This window comes from Hyperolius riggenbachi, chromosome 5, assembly GCF_040937935.1.
Source record: "Hyperolius riggenbachi isolate aHypRig1 chromosome 5, aHypRig1.pri, whole genome shotgun sequence".
NCBI classification, from domain to species: Eukaryota; Metazoa; Chordata; class Amphibia; order Anura; family Hyperoliidae; genus Hyperolius; species Hyperolius riggenbachi.
The window spans coordinates 18,775,279-18,796,343 of record NC_090650.1 but is presented as its reverse complement, the minus strand read 5'-3'; the positions used below and the strand labels follow the sequence as shown (position 1 = coordinate 18,796,343).

General features: G+C 46.2%; 1 protein-coding gene across 4 annotated transcripts in view; it reads right to left on the bottom strand.

The window, feature by feature from the left end:
- VIPR1 (vasoactive intestinal peptide receptor 1) overlaps positions 1 to 21,065 on the bottom strand; it is a 370,245-nt gene that overhangs the window by 73,544 nt on the left and 275,636 nt on the right. For 3 of the 4 annotated variants that reach the window (XM_068235121.1, XM_068235122.1, XM_068235123.1), the window contains one exon: positions 13,472 to 13,604. The exons of the other annotated variant lie outside the window; for it this stretch is intronic. In XM_068235121.1, coding sequence (XP_068091222.1) covers positions 13,472 to 13,604 — 133 coding nt within the window. The remainder of the gene's footprint in view (positions 1 to 13,471; positions 13,605 to 21,065) is intronic. 4 annotated transcript variants of the gene reach the window in all.

Genomic DNA, 21,065 nt, shown 5'->3' with positions numbered 1-21,065 from the left:
TTGTCCAGGTCAGTGTCCATCAGCTTTTGTAATGCCTGCTGCATTAGCGGATCAGTACAAACGGACAGTCCAGTACTGGCCGGTTCCAGGCGAGTACTTTCAGAAACTCTGGGATTGGGGTCCACACTGACATTCTCCTGCGTAACTGTTGATGCAGGGCCCTCAGGATGCACAACCTCTGTACGGTCAGGAGTCTCAGTCTCTGGTTCCCCTTGCCTTGAGTCAGATGGGTCAGCGTCTACCTCAGCAGACACATCCAGCTCCTGCAGTTGCTGGGTATCCCATTGAAACAATTCCGTTACCAGGTCCCCTTGTTTCTTGCGGCCAACCTCAATGCCTCTCTCTTGGCAAAGATTTTGCAGGTCCGCCAGGCACATTTTCTTGTAGTTCCCGGACATTTCCACGCCAAATAAAATAAAACTTTTGGGGAGGGGTACTGGCTACACAGTCTCTCTGTATATATAAAAAATATATTGCCTTCCAGCTACACCAACGAATTAGTTCGTTTCTCGATAGCGCTAGCGCTATCGCAGATACTTTCAGCACAACACAGATCCAACCGCTGCCTAACACTGTCACAAGAGCCCTCGTGGCTGACCGCACTTAGCCTTCTAAACGGTGCCAGCGCACAGATCGTGCGAACTCTGGTCGCAGTCAATGCGCAGGAACCGTTAAGAATTAGCCGCAGACAACTCAGAAGGGAGCCTGTGAGACACGGGTAATTACAACGTCACCTACTGGTTCAGAGTAAACTGCCACCACCGCGGTTACTATGGGACCGTGGGGCCCACTAACTGACTGACTAATCCTGCGAATAAAACGGTTAAACACACGATATTCTGTCTAGCCAACAACAAACAAACAGTAGCGTATCTTCAGAGACCCGGGATCATTTCTGTGTGTGCTGATAAGCAGGGTAGCGGAAAGTGAATGACTTGGAGAAAGTCGTTTATTCACGCAATATAAATAATTAATATATACAGACAATTATGACAATCAACAATTATGAAAACAGTAATAGCCAGTATGAAAAATAAAAGAAGGGAGAAAAAATACTTAGTTGCTGGAAAGATGTCCTTATTGTGGGAAGAATCATAAAGTCCTTGGTTTCAAAGTCCAGAGTTCAGAGTTCAGACCAGGTGGATGCCAGCATATCCTCAAGCTGGCATCTGATGAGTGCAAGATGGTTCAGTGTGGAGGACACAGCCCGCCTGCTGGCTCTGTGCTTTTGATGAAGCTGGTTTGGGGGTGTGGCAATGCCAGCCCCCTCTGAGCTACCAGCAAATGACAGTTCATTCCCTCTGAGAGATTTTAGAGCTAAACTTATGAATTGCTGTAACTCCTGAACCATACACGTTACATTTAGGGGGGTAACAGCTTCATACTTGGAGGAAAATACAGATTAATATGATACCTGACATGGCTAGTGCATCAGATCAGGGTCCTGAGTAGATTCATACCTGGGTGGTAGGGGCCCCGGGCCCCTCTCGACTGGTATCAAGAGATCCAGCATGACCCTACGGATCCAATGATACCGCTCTCATAACCACCCTATTTATTGTATTCTGTAAATGGGCAAAAGATTATATTGTACATTCATTTCTTCCTGCTAAGGCCGGAGTCAGCCTGACTGGAGTCCAGCTGTGTCTGCTTCTTGGCTATGAAAGGCCCTGTTGGCTCCTTCAATTAACATCTGAATGTGAAATCTGCTTAGACAACTGAGTTTACACCTCTGGCTTGATCAGCAGTCACAGGGCCAGTCTTCCTGCCAGCTGCTTGTCACCTTATACCTGATGGATGGGCCATCAGCACAGCTTGAAGCCAGGGACTCTCTGGGCCCAGGTTCATTAGCATATCAAAAGGGCCAAACAGCATTTGGAATGGTGCTCTCTTTGCTAAGAAAAGGACTGCAGACCTCCTACACAATAAATCCAGATTGTACCGATTTGAAGCGCAATCGACGCAGGAATCGAGTGCGATCGTTCTTTTCTTCACGGGCGATTCCAGGACGCGCCTGCGTCCCCGCAATCGTCCGTGACAGCCGCCGAACAGGGCCGAACAGGGCCCCTGTTCGGCCGAACAGGGCCCTGTTCGCCCGAACATGCCGCAATACGGCCCCCCTATGGGGTCGCAGGCATAAGGGGGGAGCATTCCCCGATCGCGGGGGGGGGGGTCGGAAATTCCCCCCACCCCCTCCGCTAGCGCTTCCCCCTCTGCCCGCTTCCCCATACAAAAGTTTAAGGCAAGTTAAATAGTACTTGGTGGCTGGCACTGGCAGTGGAGTGAGGAGGAGGAGGAGTCCGAGTAGCAGAGTGACGCGTTGAGGCCGGGCAGCGGGCGGTTCAGCGGTAGTACCCTTGTGGTACTTCCGCCCTTTCTCTGACCTCACGTCCTCTGCATACGAGGGTACGCGTCACGTGTACCCTCGTATGCGTCATCACGTAGAGGACGTGAGGTCAGAGAAAGGGCGGAAGTACCACAAGGGTACTACCGCTGAACCGCCCGCTGCCCGGCCTCAACGCGTCACTCTGCTACTCGGACTCCTCCTCCTCCTCACTCCACTGCCAGTGCCAGGCCAGCTACCAAGTACTATTTAACTTGCCTTAAACTCTTTTTATGGGGAAGCGGGCAGAGGGGGGAGCGCTAGCGGAGGGGGGAATTTCCGACCCCCCCCCCCCCCGCGATCGGGGCATGCTCCCCGCTTATGCCTGCGACCCCATAGGGCCCCCAAAATGGGCATGTTCGGGGGTCCCATTGACTTCCATTGAGTTCGGCGTTCGGGCCGAACATGCCGAACATCTGGCCCATGTTCGGCCTGTTCGGCCCGAACCCGAACATCCAGGTGTTCGCCCAACACTACTTTTCACCAGTAAATGCACATAATAAGAGGCCGCTTTTCACCAGCAAATGCACATAATAAGAGGCCGCTTTTCACCAGCAAATGCACATAATAAGACACAGCTTTTCACCAGTAAATGCACATAATAAGAGACAGCTTTTCACCAGCAAATGCACATAATAAGAGACAGATTTTCACCAGTAAATGCACATAATGACAAACGGCCAGTGTCCCCAGTATATGTAGCCAGGGATATATGTGCCCAGTATATGTAGCCAGAGGTATATGTCCCCAGTATATGTAGCCAGGGATATATGTGCCCAGTATATGTAGCCAGGGATATATGTGCCCAGTATATGTAGCCAGAGGTATATGTCCCCAGTATATGTAGCCAGGGATATATGTGCCCAGTATATGTAGCCAGAGGTATATGTCCCCAGTATATGTAGCCAGGGAGTATATGTCTCCAGTAGATGTAGCCAGGGGGTATATGTCTCCAGTAGATGTAGCCAGGGGGTATATGTGCCCAGTAGATGTAGCCAGGGGGTATATGTGCCCAGTAGATGTAGCCAGGGGGTATATGTGCCCAGTAGATGTAGCCAGGGGGTATATGTGCCCAGTAGATGTAGCCAGGGGGTATATGTGCCCAGTATATGTAGTGAGTGACAGGGACCCCCTTTAGTTAGTGACACCCTCCCTCCCTCTCCTCCTCTAGCCGCCGCTACCCCCTCACCTTGCAGCAGCGTCAGACCTTGATCAGTGGGCGACCCGACCAGTAAGAGTGCGCCGGACGCACCCGCTCTATATGCGGAAGTGATATCATTTCCGCATATCAGTGCGGCGTGCTAGGTCCTAGTGCCCGCACTATTGGTCGCTGCCTGATCGAGGTCTGACGCGGCGCCGGGGAGAGAGAGAGCGGCGGCCACAGGGGGAGAGCGGCGGCCGGGCGGCGCCTCTCTGAGGCAGGCGCCTGGGTGCCTTGCACCCGCAGCACCCGCCCAGGCTCGGCCCTGCCACCAGATACACAGCTATGCTCTAAATACAGCATATCATACAGCTCATCCTCTTCATCTTCGTACAGATGTCTGCCCTGGGCTGCCCTCCCCACCAGATACACAGCTATGCTCTAAATACAACATATCATACAGCTCATCCTCTTCATACAGACGTCTGCCCTGGGCTGCCCTCCTCACCATATACACAGCTATGCTCTTAATACATCATATCATACAGCTTATCCTCTTCATCTTCGTACAGATGTCTGCACTGGGCTTCCCCCCCCCCCCCCACCAGATATACAGCTATGCTCTAAATACAGCATATCATACAGCTCATCCACTTCATACAGACGTCTGCCCTGGGCTTCCCTCCCCACCAGATATACAGCTATGCTCTAAATACTGCATATCATACAGCTCATCCACCTCATACAGACATCTGCCCTGGGCTGCCCTCCTCACCAGATATACAGCTATGCCTTACACCCGACTCCAGGTCCAGATATAAATCTATCATCTGACAGGATAGTAAAAAAAAACACCCAAATGCAACACATCTGTGCCAAATGGGGCTAAAAATCCTAAAAAAAGCAAGCTAGCAAAGAAAGTAATGATACATATAGTAGGGAGGAGACAGCAGTTGGAAACAGGAATAGAACAAGCCCAGGTTGAAGTAACCAGCAGACATACACATGTCCTCATCATTATTATCCTATGTAATAAAGCCTAAGTGTCCCTGCGTCATCCTGTCCCTGTGTCCGTGCGTTTACGCTACTGCGCATGTGCAGCACGGACAGCCATTGGGGCAGGAGGACGGGGCCAGGGAGCTGGGTGTGCCTGCCGGGGGGGGGGAGGGGAGTATGCGCAAGCATGCGCACTGACATGTGGAATTGGCAGCGGTGTGGCAGAGACCTAGAGCCCGTTAACTAGTCAACTAGCCCTATATAATAATAAATAAATATAATAAACTCTCAGTCTCCTGCATCCTCCTGTGTCTCTGCGTTGTGCCTGGCATGCATCCGCTGCACCTGGACGGACTTTAGAAAGCAGAGGATGAGGGGCAAAGGGGGACGAGCGTGTTCGTGCGCTGCGGCCAAGCACCGCGAGCGGGAGAGTAAGCGTGCATTTTCCTTGCAAGCGGGAGGGGGGTATTGGGAAAGGAGCTGCCAAGCCCGTATTTTAAGGGGCGGCCTTTTAACTAGTGGATTTATAAAGAGCCAACATATTCTGTGGCGCTGCACACAAAGACACAATCATGGAGTACATGATCATATAGACAATGATAAACACAAAATATAGGTGCATTATACAGAATTAGTAGACACAGTAATTACAGTGACAAATGCAACACAATGAACAAAATGTATGGGGGGGGGGGGGAGGCACGAGAGGTAGGGTAGCATACAAAAATCATTCCTAGAGGCAGTGTGTTTTTAGGATATCTAGTAGGAATGAAACTTGGCCTTAGGTCAAAGGGGGAATGACCTAAGTAGAGTGTATGCTTGTCGGAAAAAAGTGAGCTTTCAGAGAGTATTTTTAAGCTATCACAGGTTGGAGAGTAACAGATGTGTTGTGGAAGGGGATTCCAGAGGAGGGGTGAGACGTGAGAAGTTTTGTATACGTAACGTGAATTTGAGGTAATTCTAGAGGACAAAAGGAGGTCATGCGCAGATCTGAGATTGCGGTTGGGTTGGAATCTGTAAACAGTGAGGAGATGTACTGGGGAGAGCGATTGTGGAGAGCTTTGTAGATTAGGGTGAAGAGTTTAAACTGGATCCTCTGGTTAATTGGCAATGAAGAGCTTTACAGAGAGGAGCAGCAGAGGAAGATCGAGAGGAGAGATGAATGAGACGAGCAGCTGAGTTCAGTACAGATCGGTGCCAGTCTGTTAGTTGTTAGTCCATAAAGTAGTATATTACAATAGTAAGTAAGTCCACATGAGATATTATAAGAGCATGATGTACTAACATTTTAGTTATTTTGTTTGATGGCGGCACGGTTGCCTCTTGCCTTATGCTGGGAACACACGGGTCGTTTTTTTCCACTACATCAATTTTGCCGCTCGATTCTCCACTTGACTCTCTTATCTTTCGCTCATTTTTCTTATCTTTTTCCATTCGCCTCTATCAGGAATTGAGTGGCAAAACGATTGAACGGGAGATCGGTCGTGTCGGAAATTATCTATCTAACCACCTATCTGCCGCAAAAACAACCTGTGTATTCCCAGCATGAGTGAATGACAATGTTGGGACCGGTTGAAGCTTGGTAATATCTGGCTGTGAAGATTACGAGGTTTTCTCCTATAACTGCTGAGGTCACACAAGGATTTCCTGTAACGGCTCAATAGTGTTAAGTTACCAAAGTTTATCTGTCCTATCAGCTGCCCTTATCAGCCGCACTCAACAGCCTGGAAGCAAATATTATACAGTGATAAAGCTTCCAGAAGAAACAACATCCTGCAAGCCTCTATGGGTGCTAAAGAGGCCATACACTGATAGATTTGCAGCAGATTCGACCGTCACATAGATTTCTGTCAGATGCCTGTCAGGTCAAATCTGACAGGAATCTATCTGATGTGTGCCTCACACTAGGAACAGATTTCCAATAGATTTCAGAATGAAATCTATCTAAATGCATTATTGGACCATTAGCTCCAATGCAACTCTATCGCCCATCGATGTGCTGCCAGCAGCCGATCAACCCAGATGTTCTATCCTGTCAGATAGATCAAATCCATTAAAATCGGACGCTAATCGTCCGATTTTAATGGATTTGATCTATCTGACAAAACGATCGGCCTTTAGAGTGTGTATTGATTTGCGATCGATCAAACGTTAAAATTGACCAGTATATGGACCCCTTAAGAGCCTGGAGAATCCTTCACCACAAATTCAAATATGAATATATTTTCTAAAGTTAAAGAGGAACCGTAGTGAAAATAATATAATGAATATACATTTTTTTTTTTTACATTATTCATGTATAGATTATGTAGTCAGTGTTTGCCCATTGTTAAATTTTTCCTCTCCCTGATTTGCATTCTGAAATTTATCACAGGTGGCGATATCTTTACTCCTGTCAGGGGCAGCTCTGAGGAACGTTTGTTTCTGAGAGTTCCAAAGCCAGTGAAAATAATGCCTGGTCTCCCAGAATGCTCTCTGGGGGAGAATTCTTCATAGCTAATCGGCCTAGGCTGTGACATCACTGGGAGGGTGGGACTACATACCAATCTACACCAATATATAGATCTAGGAAGTGTTCTTGATGCTGACATGGAAATTACCATAAAATTGGGTATCCAGAATAATTTTCTGCATTCTACTAATGATCGATCATAACACTTGAATCGGAGGTTCGATTGTCGGTGGGATTGTATCATTAATGAGCACCTTAAAGTGAACCTCCAGACTAAAAATCGACTCAGCAGCACTGGAAAGGCTTGGTGTTTCTGTAACAGTTTCACAGCATCAGAACTTTGTTTTTCTTATACAAGCCTCATTTTTAGCTGCACAGAAGAAAACTGCCCGGGCATTTTTCCCCTGATGCTGTGCAAAGCATGATGGGATTTCTGATGATGTTGTTCTCGTTCTGCTGTTTTGGTGCAAATTTGTTTTTTTTTACATTTTGAATTTGACATTTGAAGCCTAGCGCATGCAGCTGGGAGGGGTTATCAGGACAAAGGACAGTTGGAACTGTGTCTCCTGCTCCTTGTCACCTCCTTTCAACCAAAAAGATGGCTGCCCCATGACAAAGATGGCAGCCCCCATGAATCACAAACATTTGCCTGTTCTTTTAAAACCGGGTGGGTAAAAAATTATATTACCTATCTATTCTAATTAACATAACTAATGTAACTTAATGACAGTATGTTTGTTTAGGCTGAAGTTTCCCTTTAAACAAAAGTATCTTGGCTTCCTCAATTGAAAGCTAAGCCAGCTCTTCCAGCTGTGCTACTGTGTGTTCTCGGAGTGTTCTTCAAGTGGGGCCACTCCTCCCTCATTTGCATAGCTGTACCCCCTCCCCTCTGCAAGGCTGACCAGTAGCTTGAAATCTATGCCTTAGAAACTGGACATCAAATGTCATGGAAAAAGAAGGAACAGGGGCAGCACTGAAGAGACACAAAGGAAGAGGGGAACACAAAAGTTTGTCTTCTTAAAAAAGAAGAACAATAACTTCTGTTTTGAGTATGCAACATTCTGCATTGCATAGGAAGGAGGCTTTTGGTCTCTTTTAGCGCGTGCATTAAAAAAGGGCGCCGTGAAAAAAGGGCCCGGCTGGATAACGAAATGGCGTCGGTGGATAACGAAATCTGATAATAACGATAAACATTATTGTCAGACTTGGTTAATGATAAATACTGTTGTTAAAACAGACAGGAAATAATATCAAAAAGATATTAACTTTAAAAATAGTTACGTAATTAAATAATACAGCTTAATCCAACCATACCCTCACACAGAACCCTCCCCTGGTGGTGCCTAAAACTAACCACTACCCTGGTGGTGCCTAAAACTAACCGCTGCCCGGGTTGTGCCTAACCCTAACCACTCCCCCTGCTGTTCCCTAACCCTAACCACTCCCCCTGCTGTTCCCTAACCCTAACCACTCCCCCTGCTGTTCCCTAACCCTAACCACTTCCCCTGGTGTTGCCTAACCCTAACCACTTCCTCTGCAGAAACACCCTTTTCCCCATAGAAACGATAATATCTTTGATAATGTAAAATCTGTACATACAAACAAAATTATATGATAAAAACTATAACGTTGCAAGTTTCTAAAACGATAACATACTTCAATAACGTTAATGTTCTGAAGTAGTTTATCGCGGCGCCCTTTTTTCTGCTTTTTTTTGCCGTATTAACAATAATTGCATTAAAGTCTATGGCGGCCGGTCATCCTTTTCGTCCACCCTCAGACGGCGCCCTTTTTTCCTGCTACCCTTTTAGTCCCTTACCCACTCCTGGGAGTCCTGGTTCACCATGAGCTTGCTGGGTAATCTGTAACTCTGGGTGTTGTCCTACCCCATAGAGCCATATTAACCTCCTTGCCGGTTATCCCGAGCTCAGCTCGGGGTAACCTGCACAGGAGGATTTCTCAGACCCGTTGGGCCGATTTTCACCAATTTTTTTTATTGCACGCAGCTAGCACTTTGCTAGCTGCGTGCATATCCCGATCGCCGCGGCTCGCCGCCGATTCGCCGCTACCCGCCACGCCCCCCCCCCCCCCCCTCCAGACCCCTTGCGCAGCCTGGCCAATCAGTGCCAGGCAGCGCTGAGGGGTGGATCGGGATTCTCTCTGACGTCCATGGCGACGGGGGAAGCCGAGCAGGAAATCCCGTTCTGAACGGGATTTCCTGCTCGCAAAGATCGCCGGCGGCGATCGAAGTAGCGAGGAGGATGCCACTTGTCAGCGGCTATCATGTAGCTAGCGCTAGGCTAGCTACATGAATAAAAAAAAAAAAAGTGCTGCGCCGCCCCCTTGTCGACAGAATTGGAACGGCAAGGGGGTTAATCCATGCCATGCACTGATGAGGATTAACCAATCCAAAACAGGCTGTATTCATGTTGGATTATTGTGGCTCTGTACAATTAACAAGGTGACACATCATTGCATTCCAGCGGTTCTGGAGGCGTGTTTAGCGTACAGGGACAACAAAAGATAATTTGCATATTCAGCAGCGGTGCATTGTGGGACACCTTAGAACTCACTTCAACCTGAAGGCAAACTTGCTGGGCAATCTGTAACAAACGGAGTGTTGCCTGTAGGTGCATTGAGCTCTAGTTTGCCGCTGACAGTTCTACTTCAAACTAGAGGCAGAGGTTTTTGTTTTTTGTTAAATAGCTCAGGGAGGTATTGTTTGAACTGCGTTCAGAATTCTGCCTTCTTCCTTCAGGTGACGGAGTGGGAAAAGTTCAGAAAAAGTGCAGTATTTAATTTACAGAGCTAATGAATGCAGTGACTAAACTCCTGGCTGTTATTTCTCTCAGATTTATTTTGATTTACGGCCTTGGCTTCTGAAAGCCTGCAGTAACAACACAATAAGTCTTACGTAGGAGAGAAAAATAGAACGCATCAAAAAACGCGCAGCATCAAATATAGATCAGACGCCTACGGCTGCTCCTTCTGACTGCGCCGTAAATTTGCTCATTTATAACTCATCCTGGTTAGTTTCCTCTCGGGAAGCCGATGGCAGGAAAGAAATACAAACCTCCCCCCTTGTATTAAGTTGAAGAAACGGAGGTGCGGAAGACTGGACGCATTTCAAAGCGCGTTTAATAAGTCTGGCAGTGGCGTGTTTTTTGTAACAGGTAAAAGAGAAGTTTGACATCTCCTCCACAAATTCAGGTGGGAGTCCTGATAGGAAACGCCATCTGTCGCGCGGAGACGGCGACAGATGTCAGGCGGACGCATCGTTCACGGTATGCTGCAAATGGATTCCATCGGTGACAAGCAATCTGATTCAGCCTCGCACAGGACTGATGGGCAGGCAAATCTCACCACCACTGACGCGATACTGCAGGATTGAAAATGTTTTTGTCTTGGAAAGTGTAAAAAAAACAGCTGTAAGGTTAGGTTTCCACTTGTGCGTTTCGTGTCAGATTTTTCTCTCAGAAAATTCGCATTGATTTGGCAGCTAATGGTAGTGAATAGGGCTGTTTCCATGCAATGCAGATTTTCGTACGCCTTCGTACACGTGAAAAAAAATCTGCATCATTTTTTCAGACATCGCGTACAATGCTTTGCATTGGCATTGCATAACCATGCGAATTTGTGCGTTATTTGCACGAAAATTTGCATTAAATCTGTGGTTACAGGAAGTTGTCAGCAGTCATGACTAAGCGGTTACTAGGCAGATTATATTTGACTAATGCGAATTTTCAGAATCTTATAAGATGTTTTGGAAGCGAAAGTTTCACACTACAGTGGAAACGTAGCCTTATGCTGGGCATACACGGTGAGATTTATGGATCCCGGCGCATCCCTGCTAGTCCCCGCGGGCGCTCCTTATCTTCCGCTCGTTTTCTTCCCATTGTCCGCTCGCAGGTATCAAGCGGAGAATCGAGTGCCTCGCTGATCGGACCTGTCGGAAATTATCAATCGAGCCATCAGCGGCTCCATTGATAAGAAGAATCTCACCGTGTATGCCCAGCATTAGAGGTAAAAATCAGGAATGCAAAGAGGTTAAAGGGGAACTGAAGAGAGAAGTATATGGAGGCTGTCATGTTTATTTCCTTTTAATCAATACCAGTTGCCTGGCAGCCCTGCTGGTCTATTTCTCTGCAGTAGTATCTGATTAAAACCAGAAACAAGCATGCAGCTAGTCTTGTCAGATCAGACTTATAAGTCTGAACCACTGAAACACCTGATCTGCTGCATGCTTGTTCAGGGGCTATGGCTAATAGTATTAGAGGCAGAGGATCAGCAGGGCTGCCAGGCAACTGGTATTGTCTAAAAGGAAATAAACATGACAGCCTCCATATACCTCTCTCTTCAGTTCCCCTTTAAAGGATACCACAACCGGGAAAAAATATAGCTGCAGTGTGTTGGGGGTTTTAAAGAGGAACTCCAGTGAAAATAATGTAGTAAAAAAAGTGCTTAATTTTTACCATAATTATGTATAAATGATTTAGTCAGTGTTTGCTCATTGTAAAATCTTTCCTCTCCCTGATTTACATTCTGACATGTATTACATGGTGACATTGTTAATGTGGGCGGGTGATGTAGCTGCTGCTAGCTGTTTTGGCTGTTAGGGACAGCTGTAAACAGCCATTTCCTGTCTGTGAACATTGTTACATTGTGGCAGTTTGCCCAGAGTACCGCGGTACTCAGAGCTTCTTGTGGGAGGGGTTTCAGCACAAAATCAGTCATACAGCACCCCCTGATGGTCTGTTTGTGAAAATCATTATATTTCTCATGTAAAAGGGGGTATCAGCTACTGATTGGGATAAAGTTCAATTCTAGGTTGGAGTTTCTCTTTAAGTACATACCTCTGGTCCTCCGCCCCCCCCCCACCCCCCCCCCCCCCCCACCCCCCCACCCCCCCCCCCCCCTCCGTCTACCGCCGTTCCTGTTATATTCATGCCGGTGTCCGGCGATTTGCTTAACCTGTGAACCGGACATGCTGCGCCCTGTGCGTGCAGTATGTCCTCCCCTGTTCACTTCTGGCCGCCGCATAGCGATCGGCTCAGAAGCACGCTGACTCCTCCGTCTAGTCTGGGCTGCGTGTGCGCTACATTACACCAAGCGTCACGTGAATCGGAAATATTTAGCCAATCAGAGAATGCTAAAGAATTACAAAAAAGACACCTCAAAAATCTGCAAATTGAAAAAACGGAATTCGGTGGAAATCGAAATGTTGGCGGAATCACAAATCGGCATTTTTTTCAGATCATCTCTTCCTAGGTTCTCAATACATGGTATACGTAGCCCAGGGGGTACTTTAGTAGGGCCCAGTCGGCACCTAAACATTTCACAATCAATTTTAGTTCAAGTAAGCCCAAGGTCGAACCTAAGCTGAAAAAACTAGATACTTACCTAAGAAGAGGTATCCTCCTGCAGACCGCTGCGGCTGCCCGGGCCCGCCTGAAGATCGCGACAGCTCTTCTCTTCATACATGGATGCTGCACTTGCACAGTCACACCTGCACAGTAGCAGGTCATGTGACAAGGACAGAAGCTGCATGGTGATTGGCTGGCTGCACGGCCCTTGCAAACTGAAGAGGGATCTGTACCACCACTGGGAGCAGGTAATGTATAATTCTGTGTTGCCACTCTACATTAACTACCGTATATACTCGCATACAAGCCGAATTTTTGACTGCCAAAAAGTAGGTCAAACGTTGGGGGGTCGGCTTGTATGCGAGTCATGTGGTCCGCACTTTACTAGCTATACTGGGCACTATACTAGCTATACTGGGCACTATACTAGCTATACTGGGGCACTACCTACCCATACTGGGCACTTTACTAGCTATACTGGGCACTATACTAGCTATACTGGGCACTACCTACCCATACTGGGCACTTTACTAGCTATACTGGACACTATACTACCTATACAGGGTACTATACTAGCTATACTGGGGCACTACTTATCCATACTGAGCACTATGCTAGCTATACTGGGGCACTACCTACCCATACTGGGCACTTTACTAGCTATACTGGGACACACTAGGGGAATAAGGCGGCCAGCATTTCCTACCCCCGGCTTATATGGGGGTCAATCATTTTTTCCTGTTTTTTTAGGTAAAAGTGTGTGTGGGGGTGGGGGTGGGGGTGGGGGGGTCAGCTTATATGCGGGTTGGCTTATATGTGAATATATACGGTGCATACGGTACATACATGTAGCACCTGCTATCGCCCCTCCACCAAGCTCCTCTCCTCCCCCCATGGCTGGGTCACAGGGGCTATTGGTATGCTCCAGATCGTGTGATGTCAGCCTGGAGCAGCATCTCAAAGGAAGGTTTCCAGCATTTTGTGGAATCCACAAAGAACTTGAGGACAAACACAGGTCCTTCCCAGTGTTAGTATTTCAGATATACTCCATTTCACTGGTACCATAAACTCTTAGCCTAAAATTCAGGAGGTAACAGAAAAGTAAAATAACTGTCTGGAGGAGACATGTGACTCACCGAGCCCTCGAGGCAGTGATCGGACTCCCCACTCTCAAACAGGACGATGTCCTTAATGAAGACGGCGATGGCTCTCATGATGAACGACATGAAGAGATGCATGTGGATGTAATTCCGGGTACAGTGCAGCTTCCTGCCAAGACAGATACAGATGTGTTACTAATAGCATTCTGCAGGGGTGTAACTAAACTTCAAGAAAACCTAACTAAAAAAAGTTCCCCTGGGTGGTACTCACCTCGGGTGGGGGAAGCCTCCGGATCCTATTGAGGCTTCCCCTGTCCTCCTCGGTCCCACTGCAGTCTTGCTGTCCCCCTCCGAACAGCGGGGATGTAAATACCTTCCCGGCTCCAGCGCAGGCGCAGTATCGGCACTCCGCTCGGAGATAGGCGGAAATAGCTGATCGCTGTCGGGCCGCTCTACTGCGCAGGTGCAAGTCTCCTGCAAGTCTCCTGCACCTGCGTATGCTGCAGGTAGGAAGTCTAGTGACAAGCAGATTGTTGCTAGCTTGGCACTATTTTCAGGGGGACAGCAGAGTCGGGGGGGGGGGGGGGAAAGGAGAACTGGCGGCAGCAGCAGAAGGCTACAGAAGCATGCCATTGTGCACAGAACACATGCCTCTGTGTCCTATTAAGATTTAAAAAATCCACCTCGGGTTCTCTTTAAGTTCTTTTTTTAATAAGAATTCTACCGACAATAAAACAAACAAAAACAAAATAAAAATAGGATAGTATTTTTTCCCATCTTTTCAGTCTATCTTGCATCCTCTTCCACCTTTGGCCGTATCCAGTCTCCGGTGAGAGGCGGCCCTATTGTTGCCTGAACGGAGATAAGGAGTCTGTAGCTGAAGGTGCCAAGCTGTGAAGAGAAGGTGTCACGGCCCGGGAGATATCTCCTGACACCTTTCACAACCATCACGGCGCCAAGAGCAGCTGAGGGGATTCACAAGGCTAAAAACCAATTACAGAGGAAGAATGGTCTTCTTCTCGTAACAATATCTAAACGTGCTTCAGCAGAAAGGTTTACAGCGCTGCCCACTTAATCCATTAGCGAGAGTGAGCTTTGTTTAGACAGGATTGTGTAAGTGACGGCACGCCACCATGTGCTTTACGTTGAAATGCCCATTAGAAGGAGAAGCAGCAGCCGCCGCGACGTCTATAATCCTCTTACGCAGAGCGCCGTTTAAGCCTGAATTAAGTGCAAAGGGCCCTCCATCACTTATTACTGTCATCTAGCATCCGCGCATTATTGCTTCAGGTGGGGAAAGGAAAACTCATGCACAGTGGCGCTCGGATACCACCAATCACGAATTCAAGTAAATCCAGCCAAGGCAGAATCAAAATCCAGATAGGCCATGATCGTGATCCGGATTTTAATCGGCACTCCGAATTTGACTCAGATTTTAGCCGTGATTACATGTAGAATCTGTGACCACGTCCGTAATTACAGATTTGACTTTAAAGGGAACTTTAACTGAGAGGGATATGGAGGTTCCTTTTTAAACAATACCAGTTGCCTGGCAGCCCTGCTGATCTCTTTGGCTACAGTAGTGGCTGAATCACACACCTGAAACAATCATGCAGCTAATCCAGTCTGACTTCAGTCAGAGCACCTGATCTGCATGCTTGTTGAGGGGCTGTGACTAAAGGTGGGTACACACGTCAGAAAAAAGTCTGTGGAAAATGAAAGATCACAGACCAATCTTACCCCATTCCATGTAGTATGAGAGCCATACCTACACAGTCTATTCTATGGAGCTGCACTCTCCATCAGATAAAAATCTTTGCAAGATGCTGCACACACAGATGCTGTACAGACACAAAAGATCAGTATCTGCAAAAGATCTGTTCCTGCCAAAGATCCGCTCCTGCAAATTGCATTCATAGTCTATGAGATCTGAAGATCCTCATATACACCTTGTTTCAGAGGCGGGACAAGGTCCTTCAGTACCCAAGGCTGAGACACCAAAGTGCGCCCCCCCATCCCTCCCACCACAGCCGTCACACACTGATTACTATTAGACTAAGAGGGTCACAGGGCCCCCAACCTCCCCAACACCTTAATCTCTAGTTATCTGACTTGCAGTCACTGCCATGTATACCCTTTTCTTATTTCTTTGTGCTTCAAACACAATTAGGAATGACAGCTGAATGAATTGTGCGCCCCCTCCTACACTGCGCCCTGAGGCTGGAGCCTCTCTTGCCTCTGCCTCGGCCCGGCCCTGCCTTGTTTAACTGACATTCATCTGCAGATCAGATCCACCAGGATGGATTTTCAGATCTGCAGATGATTGTCTGATCTGCAGATGAATGTCAGTTAAACAAGGTGTGTATGATGATCTGCAGATCTGAAAATCCAACCTGGTAGATCTGATCTGCAGATGATTGTCCGTTAAACAAGGTGTGTATGAGGATCTGCAGATCTCATAGACTATGAATGCATTTTGCAGGAACGGATCTTTTGCAGGAACAGATCTTTTGCAGATACTGATCTGTTGAATGTGTACAGCATCTTGCAAAGATTTTTTTCTGATGTGGAGTTCAGCTCCATAGAATAGACTGTGTAGGTATGGCTCTCATACTACATGGAAGGGGGTAAAATTGGTCTGTGATCTTTCAGTTTCCAAAGACTATGGTCTGATGTATGTATGAGCCTTTAAAGTATTAGAGACACAGGATCAGCAGGAGAGTCGGGCAACTGGTATTATTTTAAAAGGAAAAATCCATGTCCTTCTCAGTTTAGGTTCCCTTTAACGTTAATAAGAAAGCCCCCATACATGATACAATCACTAAAATTGCATGCAAAATTGCAAAAAAAAGACCTTATAGTTTTTGAGAAAATTGATTTTAACGTTTCAATGGAAAAAAATACACATTAAATGCGGTAAATGCATTTACATGTATACTTTTTCCTTTGAAACTTTAAAATCGATTTTCTCAAAAAGTATAAGGTTTTTTTGAAAAAAAAAAAAAATGTCCTCTTGTTCCCACTGCTAAGGGGCGTACATCAAAAAAGGGCCTCGGGAAAAAAGGGCGCGTGGTGTAAACGATAAGCAGTATTATCGTTTATAAAAATATTGTGTAGAATTTCGTTTACAATTAGTGTTTTAAGAATTTATAAATCATTAAATAATGTGTATGAAATCTGCAATTCTTAAAACTTTAATCTTCCCTGAAACTTATAATTACGTTTGTTAAAAACCGTCCCTGTACCTATCCCTAACCCCTAGACCCCTGGTGGTGCCTAACCCTAAGACCCCCCTGGTGGTGCCTAAACCTAAGACCCCCCTGGTGGTGCCTAACCCTAAGACCCCCCTGGTGGTGCCTAACCCTAAGACCCCCCTGGTGGTTCCTAAACCTAAGACCCCCCTGGTGGTGCCTAAACCTAAGACCCCCCTGGTGGTGCCTAAACCTAAGAACCCCCTGGTGGTGCCTAAACCTAAGACCCCCTGCTGGTGCCTAAACCTAAGACCCCCCTGGTGGTGCCTAAACCTAAGACCCCCCTGGTGGTGCCTAAACCTAAGACCCCCCTGATGGTGCCTAAACCTAAGACCCCCCTGGGGGTGCCTAAACCTAAGAACCCCCTGGTGGTGCCTAAACCTAAGACCTCCTATGGATAATAATGTTTTACAAACATTAATAAATAAAAAATGTAAATAAAAAATGTAAATAATTTTTTGGGGTGAATAATAATGTTTTATTAATGTTTTACAAATAGTGATTTAGTATCTTTATAAACGTTACTCGTCACAGGCTCATTTTGTAAAGTTAAATCATCACAAGCACAGTTATAAAACCTTAAAAATCTCCGGGCGCCGTTTGTAAAACGTTAATAATCACCGGCGCCTTTTTTTCTCTTTTCGCCGCCCATTAAACGATATCTATAATGGGAGTGAATGGGGCGCCCTTTTTGTCCACTTGTCTCATGCGCCCAAATCTCCTGCTTCCGCTAAGGGGCCTTTGCTATTAACTGCTAAAGTCGGCGGGTTTTCAGGTAATAATCACGGCCGTGATCACGAGCCGGATTTGGACCACTAGCACGGGTGCATTTGGAACTGAATCCGTGATCGAGAGGCAATCACGAATTCGGAATCCGACCTGATCAGGAAAAACAGCTTGTGATCATTTGTTACCCGTGATCACGAGGCCACGGAGAGCAGCACTGCTCGCGCAGTTCATGCTCTTTATAAAATACTCACCGTTACCCAATGCGTCAATCACCATTCACCACAAATGGCCTTCTACATTGATACGCTGACATCAAACCAACAACAAGCTTTCGAAACGTTCAAGCAGGATTGTCAGCCATAAAATCAAATTCCATTTACCCACTGCTGTGTGTTTATTATATAGTCCACATCCTGACCCTGCCTTGCCAGCACTCCAATATAATCATAAATGTGTCTGCTGAAGTGGTGGGCAGGAATTACGCCTATCCAGTCGGACGCAACCATTTTTTCACATATGAAAGCATTTTTCGCATTGAATATTTAAAGAATAGCCACACATGTGCAGTATTATATACTGGCTGATCAATGTGATTTTTTTTTCGCACACTAATGCATTTTTCGCATTGAATAATTAACTATTAGCCATGCATGTGCAGTACACTGGAAAAAAATTGTGAATATTTGTACGCAATGAATTACGTGTAATTGTGTAAATACAGGCATAATTACAATTCAGAAACGTAGTATGTTGTACGTATCGTAATCTCAATTACGCAACTACCACTCCACAGCCCTACCAAGGCTATGGAGTGGGTACAAAAATCATTTGACTCCAACTCCGACTCCTGGGTCTATGAAACCACCGACTCCAGGTACCCAAAAATTGCTTTGATCCTCCTGATTCCTCGATTCTAACTCCATAGCCCTCGGGGGTGGGGCAACAGCAGCAGCAGTGCAGTTTCTATATAACTATAGGTTAGATAGGCAGGCGCCCCCGGTATAAGTTAGATAGGTACCCCCAGTACAGGTTAGCTAGGTGGGTGCCTCTAATATAGGTAGCCAGAATAGTTGCTCCCAGCATAGGTTAGATAGGTAGGCGCCTCCAGTATAGGTTAGGTAGGTGCCTCCAACATAGGTAGCTAGTGTAGTTGCCACCTGTATAGGCTATCTAGGTAGGTAGGTGCCCCCAATAGAGGTTAGATAACAGCTGCAGCTCCCCCCTCCATTACAGTGCCCCCCTCCCAATAGCGCTCAGGGCGGCCGCACGGCTGCACAGCCCCTAGAAACGGGCCTGCAAATCAGTATCCCTCTGATCAGATTCGATTACAGAGGGATCTACCAAATGGTCGATTTGGAGGCAGATCAAATAATGTATCCTTTAACGCATTGACGCCATACAAGGAATAAGAAGTCTATCAGATCTTTCTAAGCTTGCTGCACATAATTCTGTGTCACACTTTTGGCTCTGTGCCTCATATCATTGTCAGGAAGTCCTCATATCTGCTGATAATAATGTTTAGTTCGCTCTCTGACACATAGCAGGACCGCAGAACACAACAGCAGAGACTGGGACACACATTTCAGGGTTTTTTAAAACAAAAACTACAAACTGCAAGACAATGCAAAACGTACCATATAGTCCCCACCACAGAAGGTAAACTGAGGACAGCCTGAAATGACAACACTTCACAGACAAAACTTGCCTAACAAAATGACTGATTTCAAAGCCAAAAGTATCTCTATCAGAGATAAGCAGGAACTTTTACCTCAGCTAAGTTTTGAAGAAAAAATACCAATTTCATGAGTGCTTAAAGAGACTCTGTAACAATTTTTTCAGCCTTAGTTCTTCTATCCTATAAGTTCCTATGCCTGTTCTAATGTGCTCTGTCTTACTGCAGCCTTTCCTAATTGCACTGTCTCTGTAATAAATCTTATCTCCTTTCCTCTGTCGTGTCTGTCGGGCTAAGGCTTGAATGTGTGGAATGTGCAGGGCTGCTTGTGATTGGATAGAAGCGATAGACACCCTCTGCAGGCCCCCTGCACACTCTGTATGACTCACACACTCTGTTTATGTGAGCCTATCACAAGCTGGTTAGTTTGTTTGTAAACACTGCCTAAAACTGTTAATTACAAGCCAGGATTGCAGCAGAGAGTGGCAGAAACAGCACAGAGGGGCACAGGAGAAAATAAGGAATAGAATGGTATGCTTTTTAGTGTAAAAATATTAGAGTACAGATTCTCTTTAAAGTGGACCCAAATTCAAAATACAAGATTTCAGAAATAAAATCTATTTTCTAAATTATAATAATAAATAGCGGACTTTTTTCAGCTGCATGAAGACAAATATAAAATATTTTACATTTATTGGAGGAACCCCTTCCTTCCTTTCATATTGCCGGGACAGAATCCGGCAGACTGGTGGAGGAGATAAAAACAAAAACAAAACACAGGCTGCTACTGATGATGTCACAGGGGAGGTGAACTCAGCTTGTGTGAGATTTCACATAGGCGACGCCCCTGTGAGGGAGAGTAGCTGATGACAAACACACCCATGAGCTAAAACCTCCTACTAAGATCAGAAGTAATGGATGCCACCTGTATAACCCTAGTTATGAAAAGAGAAGGGTGAAAAGCATGCACTGAAATGCGCATAGGCATGAAGGAGTGTTTATTTATCCTTGTATGTGTCAGGCAGGGAACACACTTGACTTTCAGTTTTTCGCTGCATACTTTTTCTGCACACCAAGTGTGTTCCCTGCCTCAGAGTGGTGTTATTGAATATTTTGAATTAAAACAATGTTTGGTTTGGGTCCGCTTTAACACAAAACTATTTATATGAGGTAAAATCTCTGACCTGGCTTCTGTCATTTGTGATGGTCAGGGTGGGGGGATGGGTTTATGGTAGTCAGCGTGGCGTTTTTGGTGGTCAGGGTGGGAAGAGGGGCGTTTTTGGTGGTCAGGGTATTGGTGAGGGGGGAACTGGTGCAGCAAGTGTTGCCGCAAAACACCAGAAACAAAAATCCTCCTTTACATTCTTACTCCTCACTAGTCGGTGTACCGGCAGAATGAATATGTTTTGCCAGGGCCGGATTTACCATACGGCACTGTAGGCACAAGCCTACAGGCACCTAAAGATTAAAAGGCAGCTCACTCACCTCCCGGAGTGCCTCCCTCCTTCCCTATATAGAGTCCTGATGAGAGTGTAAATGAGAGGTTACTTACCCTGATCTTGGCATTCTACTGACCAGATCTCCCTTCAGTCAGGGGCACCTCTAGCTACTTAATTGTTGGGGGCATGGCACCTCTAACTACTTAATTAAAGAGGAACTCCAGTGAAAATAATGTAATAAAAAAAGTGCTTCATTTTTACCATAATTATGTATAAATGATTTAGTCAGTGTTTGCTCATTGTAAAATCTTTCCTCTCCCAGATTCACATTCTGACATGTATTACATGGTGACATTTTTACTGTGGGCAGGTTATGTAGCTGCTCCTAGCTTTTCTGGCTGTTACAGACAGCTGTAAACAGACATTTCCTGTCTGTGAACATTGTTACATTGTGGCAGTTTGCCCAGAGTACCGTACGGTACCAAAGCCTCTTGTGGGAGGGGTTTCAGCACAAAATCAGTCATACAGCGCCCCCTGAT